Source organism: Protomyctophum bolini (genome assembly GCF_963924005.1).
Source record: "Protomyctophum bolini genome assembly, chromosome: 19".
In the NCBI taxonomy this organism is placed as follows: Eukaryota; Metazoa; Chordata; class Actinopteri; order Myctophiformes; family Myctophidae; genus Protomyctophum; species Protomyctophum bolini.
This window is the reverse complement of record NC_137880.1, coordinates 9,480,474-9,494,996: the sequence shown is the minus strand read 5'-3', so window position 1 is coordinate 9,494,996 and position 14,523 is coordinate 9,480,474. Positions and strand designations below refer to the sequence as shown.

General features: G+C 44.2%; 1 protein-coding gene across 2 annotated transcripts in view; it reads right to left on the bottom strand.

Moving 5' to 3' along the window:
• Positions 1–1,419: 1,419 nt before the first annotated feature.
• akap7 (A-kinase anchoring protein 7) overlaps positions 1,420–14,523 on the bottom strand; it is an 87,328-nt gene continuing 74,224 nt past the window's right edge. For both annotated transcript variants that reach the window (XM_080791295.1, XM_080791296.1), the window contains exon 12: positions 1,420–4,595. In XM_080791295.1, the coding sequence (XP_080647421.1) occupies positions 4,345–4,595 (251 nt within the window). In that variant the 3' untranslated portion in view covers positions 1,420–4,344. The remainder of the gene's footprint in view (positions 4,596–14,523) is intronic.

The following is a 14,523-nucleotide window of genomic DNA, read 5'->3' as shown; positions in this document are numbered from 1 at the left end:
GCCAGACTCCTGTGGTCGTTGGAAATCAGGAGTTTGGACGTTAGTCGACATCATTTAGAGAGGTTGCCAGACTCCTGTGGTCGTTGGAAATCAGGAGTTTGGACGTTATTCGACATCATTTAGAGAGGTTGCCAGACTCCTGTGGTCGTTGGAAATCAGGAGTTTGGACGTTAGTCGACATCATTTAGAGGTTGCCAGACTCCTGTGGTCGTTGGAAATCAGGAGTTTGGACGTTAGTCGACATCATTTAGAGGTTGCCAGACTCCTGTGGTCGTTGGAAATCAGGAGTTTGGACGTTAGTCGACATCATTTAGAGGTTGCCAGACTCCTGTGGTCGTTGGAAATCAGGAGTTTGGACGTTATTCGACATCATTTAGTGGTTGCCAGACTCCTGTGGTCGTTGGAAATCAGGAGTTTGGACGTTATTCGACATCATTTAGAGAGGTTGCCAGACTCCTGTGGTCGTTGGAAATCAGGAGTTTGGACGTTAGTCGACATCATTTAGAGGTTGCCAGACTCCTGTGGTCGTTGGAAATCAGGAGTTTGGACGTTATTCGACATCATTTAGTGGTTGCCAGACTCCTGTGGTCGTTGGAAATCAGGACTTTGGACGTTAGTCGACATCATTTAGAGAGGTTGCCAGACTCCTGTGGTCGTTGGAAATCAGGAGTTTGGACGTTAGTCGACATCATTTAGAGGTTGCCAGACTCCTGTGGTCGTTGGAAATCAGGAGTTTGGACGTTAGTCGACATCATTTAGAGGTTGCCAGACTCCTGTGGTCGTTGGAAATCAGGAGTTTGGACGTTAGTCGACATCCTGTGGTCGTCGGGGTAACATCATGTCGTGGTATTGCGGGAAGTTCGTTCAACCTGCAATTATGCAGCGGTGGAGAAAAAAAAGTACTCAATTGTTTTTACTTAAGTAAAAATATCAATACTGCAATGTAGGCTAGTACTACTCCCATTACAAGTAGAGATCCGGAATTCAAAACAGTATTGGCATCAAAATGTACTTAAAAGTACCAAGAGTAGAAAGTACTCATTGTGCACAATGTGACATTTCAAGTTTCACAAATGTATACAAATATTTTGAAAATAGCAGATCTGCAAGCTCACAATGCGTCGCATCATGGCGTACACATTGTGAGCTTGTAGATCGGCTATTTCCAAATGGCCCAAAATGCATAAAGGGCTGAAGTGGTTACTGTATGTTTTGTAATGATAATCAGAATGTACAATGCAACGAATAACTATAGTTTTAAAATAAAAGTACAATATTTCCCTCTGAGATGTTGTGTGGAGTAAAAGTACTAGAACTTGGAAATACTCAAGTAAACACACAAATAACTCAAAATTGTACGGTACTTTGTTACTTTCCACCATGATGTATCCACTGTCCATCGGCAAAGAATATGTGCAAGACAAAGATCACACTGATTTGTTTTAGTGAAGTAAGGCCATGTTGAACAGTGATCATATCAGTCAATCATTATCAAATCATATCCTCACTGAAGTCAAACAGAAAACTAAATGAACGTGCATCCACAGAACAACGACGTTTTCATCTCGTCTCCAAATCAAATGTTTTCGCTCTTTTCTTTTTCTCTTCTTCATCTATAAACGCATTTTCCATTTAGTGTAATAATATAAAGCATACATAGGATGGCAACGGTTTTGTTGACACCACTAGCAAATGAAACGACTATATCAAATAAAACTATAACATAAAACAACATCTTGGTCAGACGGTCAAACGAATCACCCTGATTCTTCATCATTATCCACAGCATCGTCATCACGTCGCTGTGAACCTTTGAGTCAAAACAAATATACAATCATAGTTTAATAACTGCCCATAACGTGCCACTTAACCCAATGGGTTTCACCTGATGAGAAGACACTAGCAGTAGAGCCCTGGGGGACTCCGGGTTTAACTACTGACAGTAAATCAAACTACTTCAATTCATCAATTATGAAACAAACAAAATAATCTATAATTGATAATTTAATTAAAGAAATTATTGAATGAATTGATCATTTAATAAAATAATCGATTCATAATCGATTCCTACTTTGGGAATGTCATTATAGGCAAAAACTGTAAATAAAAAAAATAAGACAAAGTAAAAACCTTCTACCCAATGTAGTAAAATGCGACAATTTTTTTTGCAGATCTAAAAACTCACAAGGCGTCACATTGCATCATACAGCACCGACGTAAGAGTTAAAGTACGACTGATACCTAATGTCTTTCTTCTCGATATGTTGATACGTCAATGATGTCACCGACAGAACGATCACAAACAATAGTGCATGTTTCATGTGTAGTGTATTGACGTAGCCAGACGGTCCGTCATGGGGTCGTCTAAATTCAATGTACAGGCACATACGCCATTTTGGAAAAGAACTCTACTCTACTTCCGGACCTCTTCCCTATATACTTCCTTCACAGGTGTTACCGATGATACTAATGAAGGCTCTGTCCCATTCTGGTCAAACAGAGTCAGGGTGCTGCTATTGTGGATATGTTGGCTCACTGGAAACACTCCCTAGTGGGTCTCAAAGTGTCCTTGAGTGGGTTCCAAATGGCCCCGTACGGGTGTATGACTCTGAGAGAGTACAAATGGAACAAAATGGACCCTTATGGGTCCATTTGTACTCTCTCAGACTGAGTTATAGGGTTCCTTGAAATTAAAATTGTACACTAAATGGAACAGATAATTAGCATCATCGGTGACACCTGTGAAGGAAGTTGGAAGAGACCCGGGAAGTAGGAAGAGTTCTTTCCAAAATGGCGTATAATGTGCACAGAGCGCAAACCCACGGCCTCCAAAACAAATCGTATCGCCGGACCCACTCTGACGCTCCAGCCTTTGCGTTGGCGTGGCTATGCAGTCAGATATTGTTGTTACAGTTTCAGCCGATGACGTTGGACTTTTCACGCCACCTGTCGTCAATAAAGCCCGTCAGCGTTTAGTGTCACGATGTATTATAGGCGACTGTCTGAGGCTCGACCCCACTACAGTGACAGTTGTTGCTGTTGGGGCTGTAGGATATATAGTCCATTTAACGCAGGGACTGACGTGCAGCCGGCGTCAAGCTTCCAGTCTCTCTCTCTCTCGAGGCAGACAGACGGTCGCCTCACAGCGTATTCATACGCTTCCACCTAACAGTCTGTGCAATAGAAGAGCTGAACATCATTTATGCACATTGTAAAAAGCGGACGTCCCGTCCTCCCCCTCCGCCCCGTCGCGCTACAAGCTCACCACGCGTCACATTGCGGCAGGTTTTGAGCTTGTGGGTCTGCTATTTTCGCTAATTACAAAACTTGAATCAAGAGAAAGAAACACTTGTTTTTGGACACTTGTTTTCCTTCAAATTTTGCCCCAAATAAGGTCGTCAGGGTGAACTTGTCTGCATAATGACCAACCTCTCGTCGAAAGGAAATTAATAAGTCCAACGTTGGAGGACCCCCCCCCCTAAATTATATAAATACATTAATTCTCCTGAATAGTCTTTGATTACACGAACGGAAAACCAATCGCCTCACTCGATTCAGCCATTGTCCTTTGCTGCAAATTATGTCCTGTCATTGTCCTTTTCAGAGGTCACAACAGACCACAGAGGCCATTTTGCCCTGTATGACATACCTGGGGGGCCTGATTGGGGGGGGGGGGGGGGGGGGGTGTCAGCTTTGTTTCAATTGCAGCTGACGGTTAACGAAACTTTAACAAAAGCTACGCGAGGAATCACATTCACAGTCTTTTCGACCGTAGATGTGCCATGTGTTGGTCTGGGGGATTTGCATTGTTGTATTATCTAAATGCAAAACACAGACCCTGCAGATAAGGATATAGATCCTTACTATTTTTCAATCTTTTTGTGTGCGTGTGTGTGTGTGTGTGTGTGTGCACGTGCGTGAAAACTGTGCTCAGTGGCAGCATAGCTTAGCATAGCTACAGCTTGGCTGCCGTCAAAAGGTCAGCTACCATCTGTAGCATGTCTGGCTATAGAGGCTACCAGGTTCTTTTTGGCCACGGTTGTACAGCAAGGCCAGCCACAGTGTAGGTATGGCTGGCATCGGTGTCTTAAGCTGAGATCAGTGGGATCGTCGGCTAGGTTAATTTAGCTGGTTGGGTTGCTGGGTTGGTGAGCCAGTCGTCAGGACCGGAGGACGACTGGTTGGCTGGCTGTTGACTCCAGGCAGCGGGAGGTTCCCCCAAATGGACTGGTTCAACACTTAAAGTGTCCAGGGTTTGGCTCGATTGAGTTTAGCCAAAACGCGCCTTTCCCGGACACACACCCGCCGTCACTTCAGTCTCGTGACCCGTTACCGACGACGCGGTCACTTCCTGGTGTCGGCGGCGGAGTTCGCCGCGGGGTCCGACTCGTTAGCGGCGCCCGGAGTGTCCACCGCGCTCGGAGTCAGGCCGGCCGCGGCGCCGTCCGCCGTCTGTGCGGCGCCGGGCGCCGCGCCCCCGTTCTGCAGCGTTTCCTGCTTGTACTGCTGCAAGGCCCGGCTGACGGCATCCTCCACCAATCGCTTGCTGACCCTCAGTAGCTCCGCCTCGTCCGGCGCCGAGCGGCGACGCCCACCTGCGGAGAGAGAGAGAGGAGAGAACGTGTCGTTATGCCCCGAGTTGCACTCGGGCGCGCATCGTTGACGGAACACCTGTGTCCCCCATATGTCCCCGTGTCCCCCATGTGTCCCCCTGTGTCCCCCATATGTCCCCCTGTGTCCCCCATATGTCCCCCTGTGTCCCCCATATGTCCCCATATGTCCCCCATATGTCCCCCTGTGTCCCCCATATGTCCCCCTGTGTCCCCCATATGTCCCCCTGTGTCCCCCATATGTCCTCCATATGTCCCCCTGTGTCCCCCATATGTCCCCATATGTCCCCCATATGTCCCCCTGTGTCCCCCATATGTCCCCCTGTGTCCCCCATATGTCCCCCTGTGTCCCCCATATGTCCCCCTGTGTCCCCCATATGTCCCCCTGTGTCCCCCATATGTCCTCCATATGTCCCCCTGTGTCCTCCATATGTCCCCCTGTGTCCCCCATATGTCCCCCATATGTCCCCCCGTGTCCCCCATATGTCCTCCATATGTCCCCCCGTGTCCCCCATATGTCCCCCATATGTCCCCCTGTGTCCCCCATATGTCCCCCTGTGTCCCCCATATGTCGCCCTGTGTCCCCCATATGTCCCCCTGTGTCCCCCATATGTCCCCCTGTGTCCCCCATATGTCCTCCATATGTCCCCCTGTGTCCTCCATATGTCCCCCTGTGTCCCCCATATGTCCCCCTGTGTCCCCCATATGTCCTCCATATGTCCCCCTGTGTCCTCCATATGTCCCCCTGTGTCCCCCATATGTCCCCCTGTGTCCCCCATATGTCCCCCATATGTCCCCCTGTGTCCCCCATATGTCCCCCTGTGTCCCCCATATGTCCCCCTGTGTCCCCCATATGCGGTTGATCCCAATATGAGACAACAGCATGCAACTAAATTAGGAGTTACCAAATATCAGCATATTCCCAGTCTCCTGGGAATGAATACACTTTCACGGCCCACGACTTCCACAAAGGAAAACAAAACGATGATCCCCCTAAAGGAATCTAAAGCACATTTTGACCTAAATTCATTTAACTCGATTCCAAATAATTAATATTTACCATTTGAGGGAAAATACATAGAAAATATAAAGGTTGTAGATCAGCTATTTTCACTATAGTTTGGGTTCCGGGGAGACATTGGGAACCACCCCAGTATTAGTAATACTGTAATATTCTAGTCTGGTCTGAATGAATACACATCAAACTTCGGGTTCGATTCCCGCTGGGGACGCTGTGGGCACTGGGGGCGTGTTCTCTCCTCCGCGTCATCAATGCCCATACCCGAGGCTGGGTTGACGAAAGGGCCTTTCTGTGTGAGTATGCATGTTCTCCCCGTGTCCCCTAGGGTAGGTACCCTCACAAAAACATGCAGTAATCCTGGTCTCTAAACTACCCCCCTGGGGCACCTGATGGAGGAGAAAGGAACTGGTCGGAATAACGTGTTCGTTCCACGCGCTACGTCCGGCCGGGGAAACTCCCCCCCCTGTCATGTGAAAAGAAGCAGCTTGGACTCCTCATGCATAGAAGGAAGCATGAGGTCAGTCCCCTGCACCCCCCCCCCCCCACCGATTGGCAGAGGAAGTGTAGCACCCAGGATTAGGCTACATTGGATAATTGACACTGGGTGAAAAATGGGTTGCAAAATTGTGGGATAAAAAAAGAAAAGGAAAAAAGAAAAGCCCCTACTGGCTCTTTTAGTTTCCTTATTTATGTTTTATTCATGTGATGAGCTCCACCCTATAGCCTCTGTTGTTTAGTGCCACGGGCAGGCAGGTTATTTGGGAACGTTTGGCTGTAATTAGCTAAATAATAACTACATATACTGCATTAAACACATTGGAGGACAGGTTCCCTCTGCAGAGACCCTTCCGAGCTGGCCAACCATTCACGCACGTACGTACGCACGCACACAAGCGGATGGTGCAAATGTCTCTCTCTCTTGCTGATGAACCTATGACCTATTGGCAATAGAGCCACGTGCCGATAGAAACACACAAACACTTGAGCACTTGAACTTTCATTCCACAAAGATACAGAATAACCATTGTGTGTCAATGGAAGCCAGGCGACATGGAGATACATCACGTGTTTGCACATGCTATACAGCTACCAAGCCACAACACATTTGAGCCGTTTCAACTTCAGCAAACAAAGCTACAAGGTATCATCGTCGCCGCAATACAAGAAAGAATTGTGTGAAGAGAGAAGATGAGTGGGGGAAGCTGAAACAAGCTCAACTATAGGATCGCAGTGAACGTAGCTTTGTAGATTTCGTAGCAGCTACAAACGCCGGGGCGTTCCTATATGTGATCTTTGCCGTCGCTGTGAAGCTTTGTAGCTGCAAGGTGTGAACGGCAGCCTCACCGTTGTTTTGTTAATATTAAATCTATAACTCCTTTCATGTGTCGAACGGTTTCATGTGAAGCTACTGCTGGCAAGCGGCATGTGTGTCGAATGCTTCTCATGTGTTTTGTGATGTGCGTGTGTTTCTTTTTGTGTGAAGCAAGCAATGGACTGCCCAAGGCTAAATTCTCCTCTGGGAAAACTATCTCTCTCTGTCCCCTTTCTCTCTCTCTCTCTCTCTCTCTCTCTCTCTCTCTCTCTCTCTCTCTCTGTCTCTTTCTCTCTCTCACCGTAGGGTACCAAAGCGAACATCAACATATTTACATTTCAAAGCGGCATCTACCGTTTCCATACCACCGAAGGTCTAGCGGTATGCATAGGACAATATTCTTCTGACACACTTTTTTACAAGGCCCCTTTTTCCCCTCAAAACTCTTTATTATCTTCCGATCCAGAGAGAGAGAGAGAGAGAATATAAATAATAATAATAATAATGAGACAACAAGCAGTGATTTAGAGGTGATCACCATACAAAATCAAGTGTTAACGAGTGATTTAGTGGTTCTATGTTTTTTTCCCCACGACTCGCTTCCCCCTCCTGCTTAGCTTTTATGTTCTTTGATGGCTGTGGTGTTTGCTGCTTGTTAAACACTGCGACGTGTCACTCAGTGGCTGTCATTTCGCGGCAGCCTCAATTTACACAGCGGGTTGTTGGAAGGAACTGCGGTTATTCCTCCCTGCTTAGAAAGAGGTGGGAATCCTTCAGGAGTTTCAGTGACTTCGGTTACCTTATTAACAGTTCCGATTGCTTAGTGAGTCCTAAATAATAATAACCTAGCTCGTTCTTTATCATTTTTAAAGATGGGTTGCCGTGATTTTTGCATCTTTCCCCCCTGTTTTTCATGTGTTTATGAGGTGACAGTATACTTCATTAGACCCCTTGGTGTGGTTGTTATGTGTAATGATGTCTTGCTATTAATATAGTGGTTGCAACTGTATTCATTGATTGCCCGAGTCCCGTGCATAGTTCTGCTCTGGTTTTGGTCAATATTAAGTAGTTCCGGTCATTTTGTGGGGGGGCACAGGGGGCCACGCATTAAAAGTAAATTAATCCACAAAGCTGATGTCATTTGTATTGTTGACCTATTTCTAAAATATTAGAGCAACTTTCGTTCATTTTTGACCCCTCTATCACACAGAACTATGTGTTTTGTGTCCATATCACTACGGCCAAAATATAGTTCCATGTGATAGGGGGGGTCAAAGTTGAACGAAAGTTGCGCTAATATTTTTTGAATAGGTCAACAACTCAAATGACGTTAGTTTTGTGAATTAATTACTTTTACTGCGTGGCCCCCTGTGCCCCCCACAACATGACCGGAACTACTTCATATTGACCAAAACCAGAGTAGAACTCTCACCACGGGACTCGGGCAATCAATGAATACAGTTGCAACCACTATATTAATGGCAAGTATTTCATACAGCTTAAGTTCCAAAAATCTGAACTATCCCTTTAATGAACAAAAATTCAATCATTCATAGACAGTCTTATTGCAGTGATCTTCAAAGTGAAGGAGGAAGTACTCACATTTTACGTAAAGTAAAAGTAAAAGTAGCAACAACCACAATATAAAAATACAAGTAAAAGGCCTGTATGCAAAAATGTTACATGTAAGTATTGGTGTAAAAGTATCCTAAAGTACCAAAGTAAAAGTACTCCTCGTGATGCAATGCGTTGTAAGCTTGTGGAACGGCTATTCTTGAATAGTAAAAAGCATGAAATATGTAATAAGTTGTTAATGTATGTCTTGTATCAATCTGGGAATCTATCTGCAATATTTCTTTCATTTAAATACAATTCTGAGCTGAATCTTAAAGGACCACTTCACCACTTTTCAACCTATACTATACTATACTATCTTCATATAATAGGTCTTCACTAATGATCATGATAAAATGGCAAGATTCTTTCTACTCAGTCTGTGTCTTAGAAACCGTCCTCCAGTGACATCATTAGGCAGATTTTTTTTTTTTTAAAACAAGATTTTTTTTGTACAAACTTTTCAGGACTAGAAAGCCTGCAGTTTCTATTAGCTTGTATTACCCATCGATGATGTCACTGGTGGACTACTAGTTTTGTACTAATATCTAAATGCGGAAAGAAACTAACTGAAGCTGTCAATTAATAATAAAAAAAGAGTTAAAAGTAGGCTACAAGATTTGCCTCTGAGGTGTAGTCAAGTACACATATCGAAGTATCAAGGAAAGGAAATACGTAAAAGCATCTCAACATTGTACCCAAGTATAGCCTAAATGTACTAATTTACTTTGCACCACTGCTTGTAAGCCTTACAGTGTGTGTGTGTGTGTGTGTGTGTGTGTGTGTGTGTGTGTGTGTGTGTGTGTGTGTGTGTGTGTGTGTGTGTGTGTGTGTGTGTGTGTGTGTGTGTGTGTGCATGCGTGCGTACGTGCGTGCTTGCGTGTTCTGGGGGTTGTGCACGTGTATCAAAAGGCAGGTGGCGACGGATGTGTCCAATTCAAACAACAATCCCACGTACAGTATGCAATCCAATGTGACACGAACACAACACAGCAGATACTGTACAGCACTCAGCCAAAGCACGTCACCCATGGAAGGAACACAGACCATTACGTGGGTTCCCCTCCCTCCATACATACATACAGCACACACTGTTGGTTTGGACAGACCATTTTGACTCGGTCTCAGTCATATATAGGGCATAGCAGTGGGCGGGGTTGTCTGGTTCCACTTACAAATCGGCCATTTGTGTGTCCCAAGGAGATGTACAAAAACATTCATGTACATTACTTTAAGCCTATAGAATGTTGCTACCTATATACCCCCCCCATGTAAAGCGTCTTTGGGTATACTCAGAAAAGTGCTATAGCCTCCAACCTGCTGGAGGGGAAAGGAACTGGTTGGAATAACGTGTTTCCACGCGCTACATCCAACCAGGGAAACTCCCCCCTGTCAGGTGTAAAAGGAGCAACATGGACACTCGGGCATGAAGGAAGCATGAGTTCAAGTCCGTTGCTCTCCCCTTGTCCCCCATATATGGGGACTAGGTTGGTGGAGGGTGTGTAGAGCCTAGGATAACATTAGATAATTGACACAGGGGTGAAAAATTGGGGATAAATATTATACATATAAAAGAAAAGAAAAGCGCTATATAAGTTTGAGATTATTATTAGAATCAAGCCATTCAGGATCCTGGTGAGTAATGACCATAAAACCTTTGATTCTGTGGAGGAGAAATAATTAAAAACGTTTTATGGTCATGATTCACCAGTACCCTGGATGGCTTGATTCTATAGGCTTGAAATAATTTATATAAATATTTCTGTAAATCTCTGTGGAAAAAATTAAATTGGAGATTTTTCAGTGGAACCAGAAAACCACGTCCACTGCTGGCCGGTACAGTCGACGGACATTTCTCGCCATAGTTCTAGCCGACAAAATCAACACTGACTCGAGTACCGCACAATTCCGAGGTACTTTCCTTTTTAACTTTTACTCGTGCATGCCAAAACACACACACCCTGGGTTGTGAAGTGAACCAGTTCACCGCGTATATGCACAGTTTGTCTTTGTTACCGTTTTATTTCACTGTATCTGTTCATTCTGTGTATCATGTTTTCCTTTGGTTTTTGTAAAAAAAAAAAAAAAAAAAGGAAAATAGGGAAGCACCTTGTTTCCATACTATGCTCCTTAGATAGAACTTTCTGTAGACTTGGATAGCAATTTATACAGACTTTATAGCATGTTACGTAGACGGCACTAGAATTGCATTTTACGTAGTCATAGCACTTTATAGTATGTAAAGTATAGTATAGTATGTTTAGTTTATATACATAGTTTCATTATATAGATATTCAACTATTACATTCTTAGCTTACGCATGTTTCATGATAACAATTTTTTATCTATGTGATGTATTGCCAATGGCAATACATCACATAGATAAAAAATTGTCTTACGTTATTATTAGGAGGTGCGTGTGTTTGGTCCGACGTACTAACAGCCTAACCCGACAACAGAAACTTAACCCAAACCTCACAGGGAAGCCAGGGGTGAGTCGAAATCGGCCACGCATGTGTCTTAAGCAGACACGCATGTTGGGAGCCACAGGTGAGTCGACTCTTAACCGTTAACCAGACACGCATGTCTGTAGCCACGGGTGAGTCTTAACCAGCCACGCATGTGTCTTAACCGGCCAGGCATGTGTCTTAACCGGCCACGCATGTGTCTACACAGGGAACTTGAAGACAATATTATTTGCATATCATAACCACACCTGGAGGTCTATTAGAGTAATGTTACCTCCATAGGCTCCATAGACATTAAATAATGACACTCCGTCTTTAAAATAAATCCTTCCACCACTGGTAGAAGCACTGGGCTACAGGCAACCTCTGAGAACAGAGTGTTTGTAAAGGCCAATAGATACTTTATGTTCTCCCGGCCAGCTGGAAGCATCAGAACATTCCGGATCACTCGGGTCTACAGTACAGTGCATTTCCAGCAATGTCTTAATTATCCAAGCTGTGTGATACCGAGCTTTGGCAGTGGCCGCTATTGAACCCAGAAACTGGAGATTCAACTACACGCACGCGTGCCCGCACCCACAAGCTCTCGCACACTCGCACCCACAAGCTCTCGCACACTCGCACACACACACACACACACACACACACAGTCACACACACACAGGGGGGGGGGGGGGGTGTCACGGCTAACTGATCTACACGGAAACAATTCCTCCTCTGTTCGCTGAGCCCAACATCAACACGTGAGGATGAGAGTTGATTTTGTGAGACATCCAATTCAAACACTAGTCAGCAGATCTCTACACAGCCGACCTCTCCTTCTTACTGGGGCTGTGGAAGTGGAACTCGACGCATGCAGGATCTTTTGGGGGGGTCGGATGTCCTTCTTTGATGATTTTGGACAGTCCTATATAGCTAGAGCAGTGGTTCTCAACCTTTCCAGGCCGCAAACCTCCAACATACCCTATTGGGTTTTTCTCCAATGGAAATATCCTAAAAAATTGAGTCGTATTATAAATCGGGGACTAGACTATTTGACATTCAATGTTCTTTTTCCAGTCTTGAAAAATGGGGGTTGTCTTATAATCAGAGTAGTCTTATATTCGGCGCAATACGGGTAATCATATTTTAACTTGAGGAGCCCCCTTTTGAACTGCAGGGACCCCCCAAAATAATCATATTTGAACTAGGGACCCCCCCAAAATAATCACATTTTAACTGGGGACTCCACTTTTGAACTGGGGACCACCCAAAATAATCACATTTAAACTGGGGACCCCCCAAAATAATCATATTTGAACTGGGGACTGGGGACATATTTGAACTGGGTTAAATACAAACTGCAGTGACACATATGCAGACTTGCCTTCTCCTCCATTGTGTTTTTGTCTTTTAAAAACTAAAAAGCTAAATTTGTGACCAGCCTGCAAAACAAATACCAATAGCTTTCATGAAGGTGTCTGCTATCACCTCTCAAATTGTTCCAACCCAACTCCCTTGTGGGAAACTTGGTGACAGCTGGTGAAAGTTGGGGTACCATTAACAACCTACGGTAATATGCAGGCACATTTTACACTTTACATTTTCATTCTGCTTTAAGTATATATAGCAGCATGAAGACATGGGTCAATCTAGGGGGTTTTCATGATTCTGAATCCATTATTTTTTACACCACTACACACTATATCCTAATATTATCATACATTATACATTTTATTATCCGACAACATTTCTATACCATATTATATTATCTTACACACTATTTCATTAATAATATTATCGTACAATATTTAATTCATTCATTATTATCGTTATTGGCTATTGCTACTACTTGTATTTGCCTGTATCTCTTTCCCTGTCTATCTCTCTTCAATTCTTTCTTCCTATTCCAACCCCCCCCCCCCCAACCCCCTCTCCCCCGAAATGGTCGAGGCAGATGGCCGCCCACCCTAGAGGCGGGTTCTGAGTTTTTCCGTTACCATTGTCACAATATTGCATGCTCTGGGTGGATCTTTGTTGGTTTGTAAAGTGTCTTGAGACAACTTGTGATTTGACACTTTAATAAAATTGAATTGAATTGAATTGCACGCATTTGTTTTGCACGACAAAACACTCCTTGGGCTAAAAATGTGGCCCTGAACAGAGTAGAGGATCTGCAGAGTGCTCCAGATGCGACCAGGTGTACAATACATGACCCTAACGGGCTCAAGGCTCAGAGAGGGGGGGGGGGTTGCCCATTAGTCCAGCTGCCCATTATTCTGACATGTTAGGGTTAGCTTCGGGTTCAGTTTCTGACGACACTGCACAGACTGAACTGAATGTGTCCGTTTGTTTTAAAAGGGACCCCTTCGTGTTTTATACACGAACATTCATGCCTACTGCCTAGTTGCCTACAATATTTATTTCTCATTTATTATGCACTCGCATCGTATCATACAGATTAGTCACTCACTGTATCAGACCCAGAGAGAGAGACAGGGAGACAGGGAGACAGAGAGACAGAGAGAGAGAGAGAGAGAGAGAGAGAGAGAGAGAGAGAGAGAGAGAGAGAGGAGTCACGGTTTGATCTCGCTCCACAGCTGGCTGCTATATGGGCTGTAGTTCCAAACATCGGAACTTCCTCATTGAGACAGAACAAAACCTCCGCATTCCATCCTTACAATGGGAGACTGTTAGGCTATTTGATCATTTTATCACTTGGATGAAGTAAGTTCACCATCATTTACAGTTTAGATCCTGATCTGACTTAATTCGTCCTACGATATGCAAAACAGTGTTGTTTTTGGCAGAAAAATTGATTTTTAGTTTTAGTCATAGTCTCTTGAATAGTTTTCATTTAGTTTTAGTCACATTTTAGTCACCTGGAATGTTTTAGTGTTAGTCTAGTTTTAGTTGACTAAATATCATATGATTTTTGTCTACTAAATACAGTTGATACAGTTGACAAAAAATTATTTTGGCGGGCCTTGATGCCGTCGTAATGACTGTTTTTACACTTGCTGAAAATAGCTGATCTACAAGCAAAGAACGCGACGCGTTGTGAGCTTGTAGATCGGCTATTTTCAGCATGCAACTAATTGTAAAATTACTTATACTGGATCCTAACATTTTAGTCTAGTTTTTTTTTTTTTTTACGAAATTGTCAGTATATTAGTCTTAGTTTTAATCAGCGTAGTTTTCGACGAACATTTTTCATCTTAGTTTTAGTCGACGAAATCAACACTGATGCAAAACATATACCGTAGTTATGTAAAAAAAAAAGCCGGCCCGCGCATCACTAATGGACAGCCATCAGTCAAAAGGGAGACATCGAAGAGGAAGGACGGGCGGGGAGGGATCAACAACATATGGAATGTCAGAACAGGTCAGCTCCATATAATGGAGACGGAGGCGTGATGTCACAAGGCGTGACCATATATGGAGACGTGATGTCACGAGGCGTGACCATAAATGGTGGTGTGACGTGTCACACGGAAATGCAGATTTTCATAGTGTAAA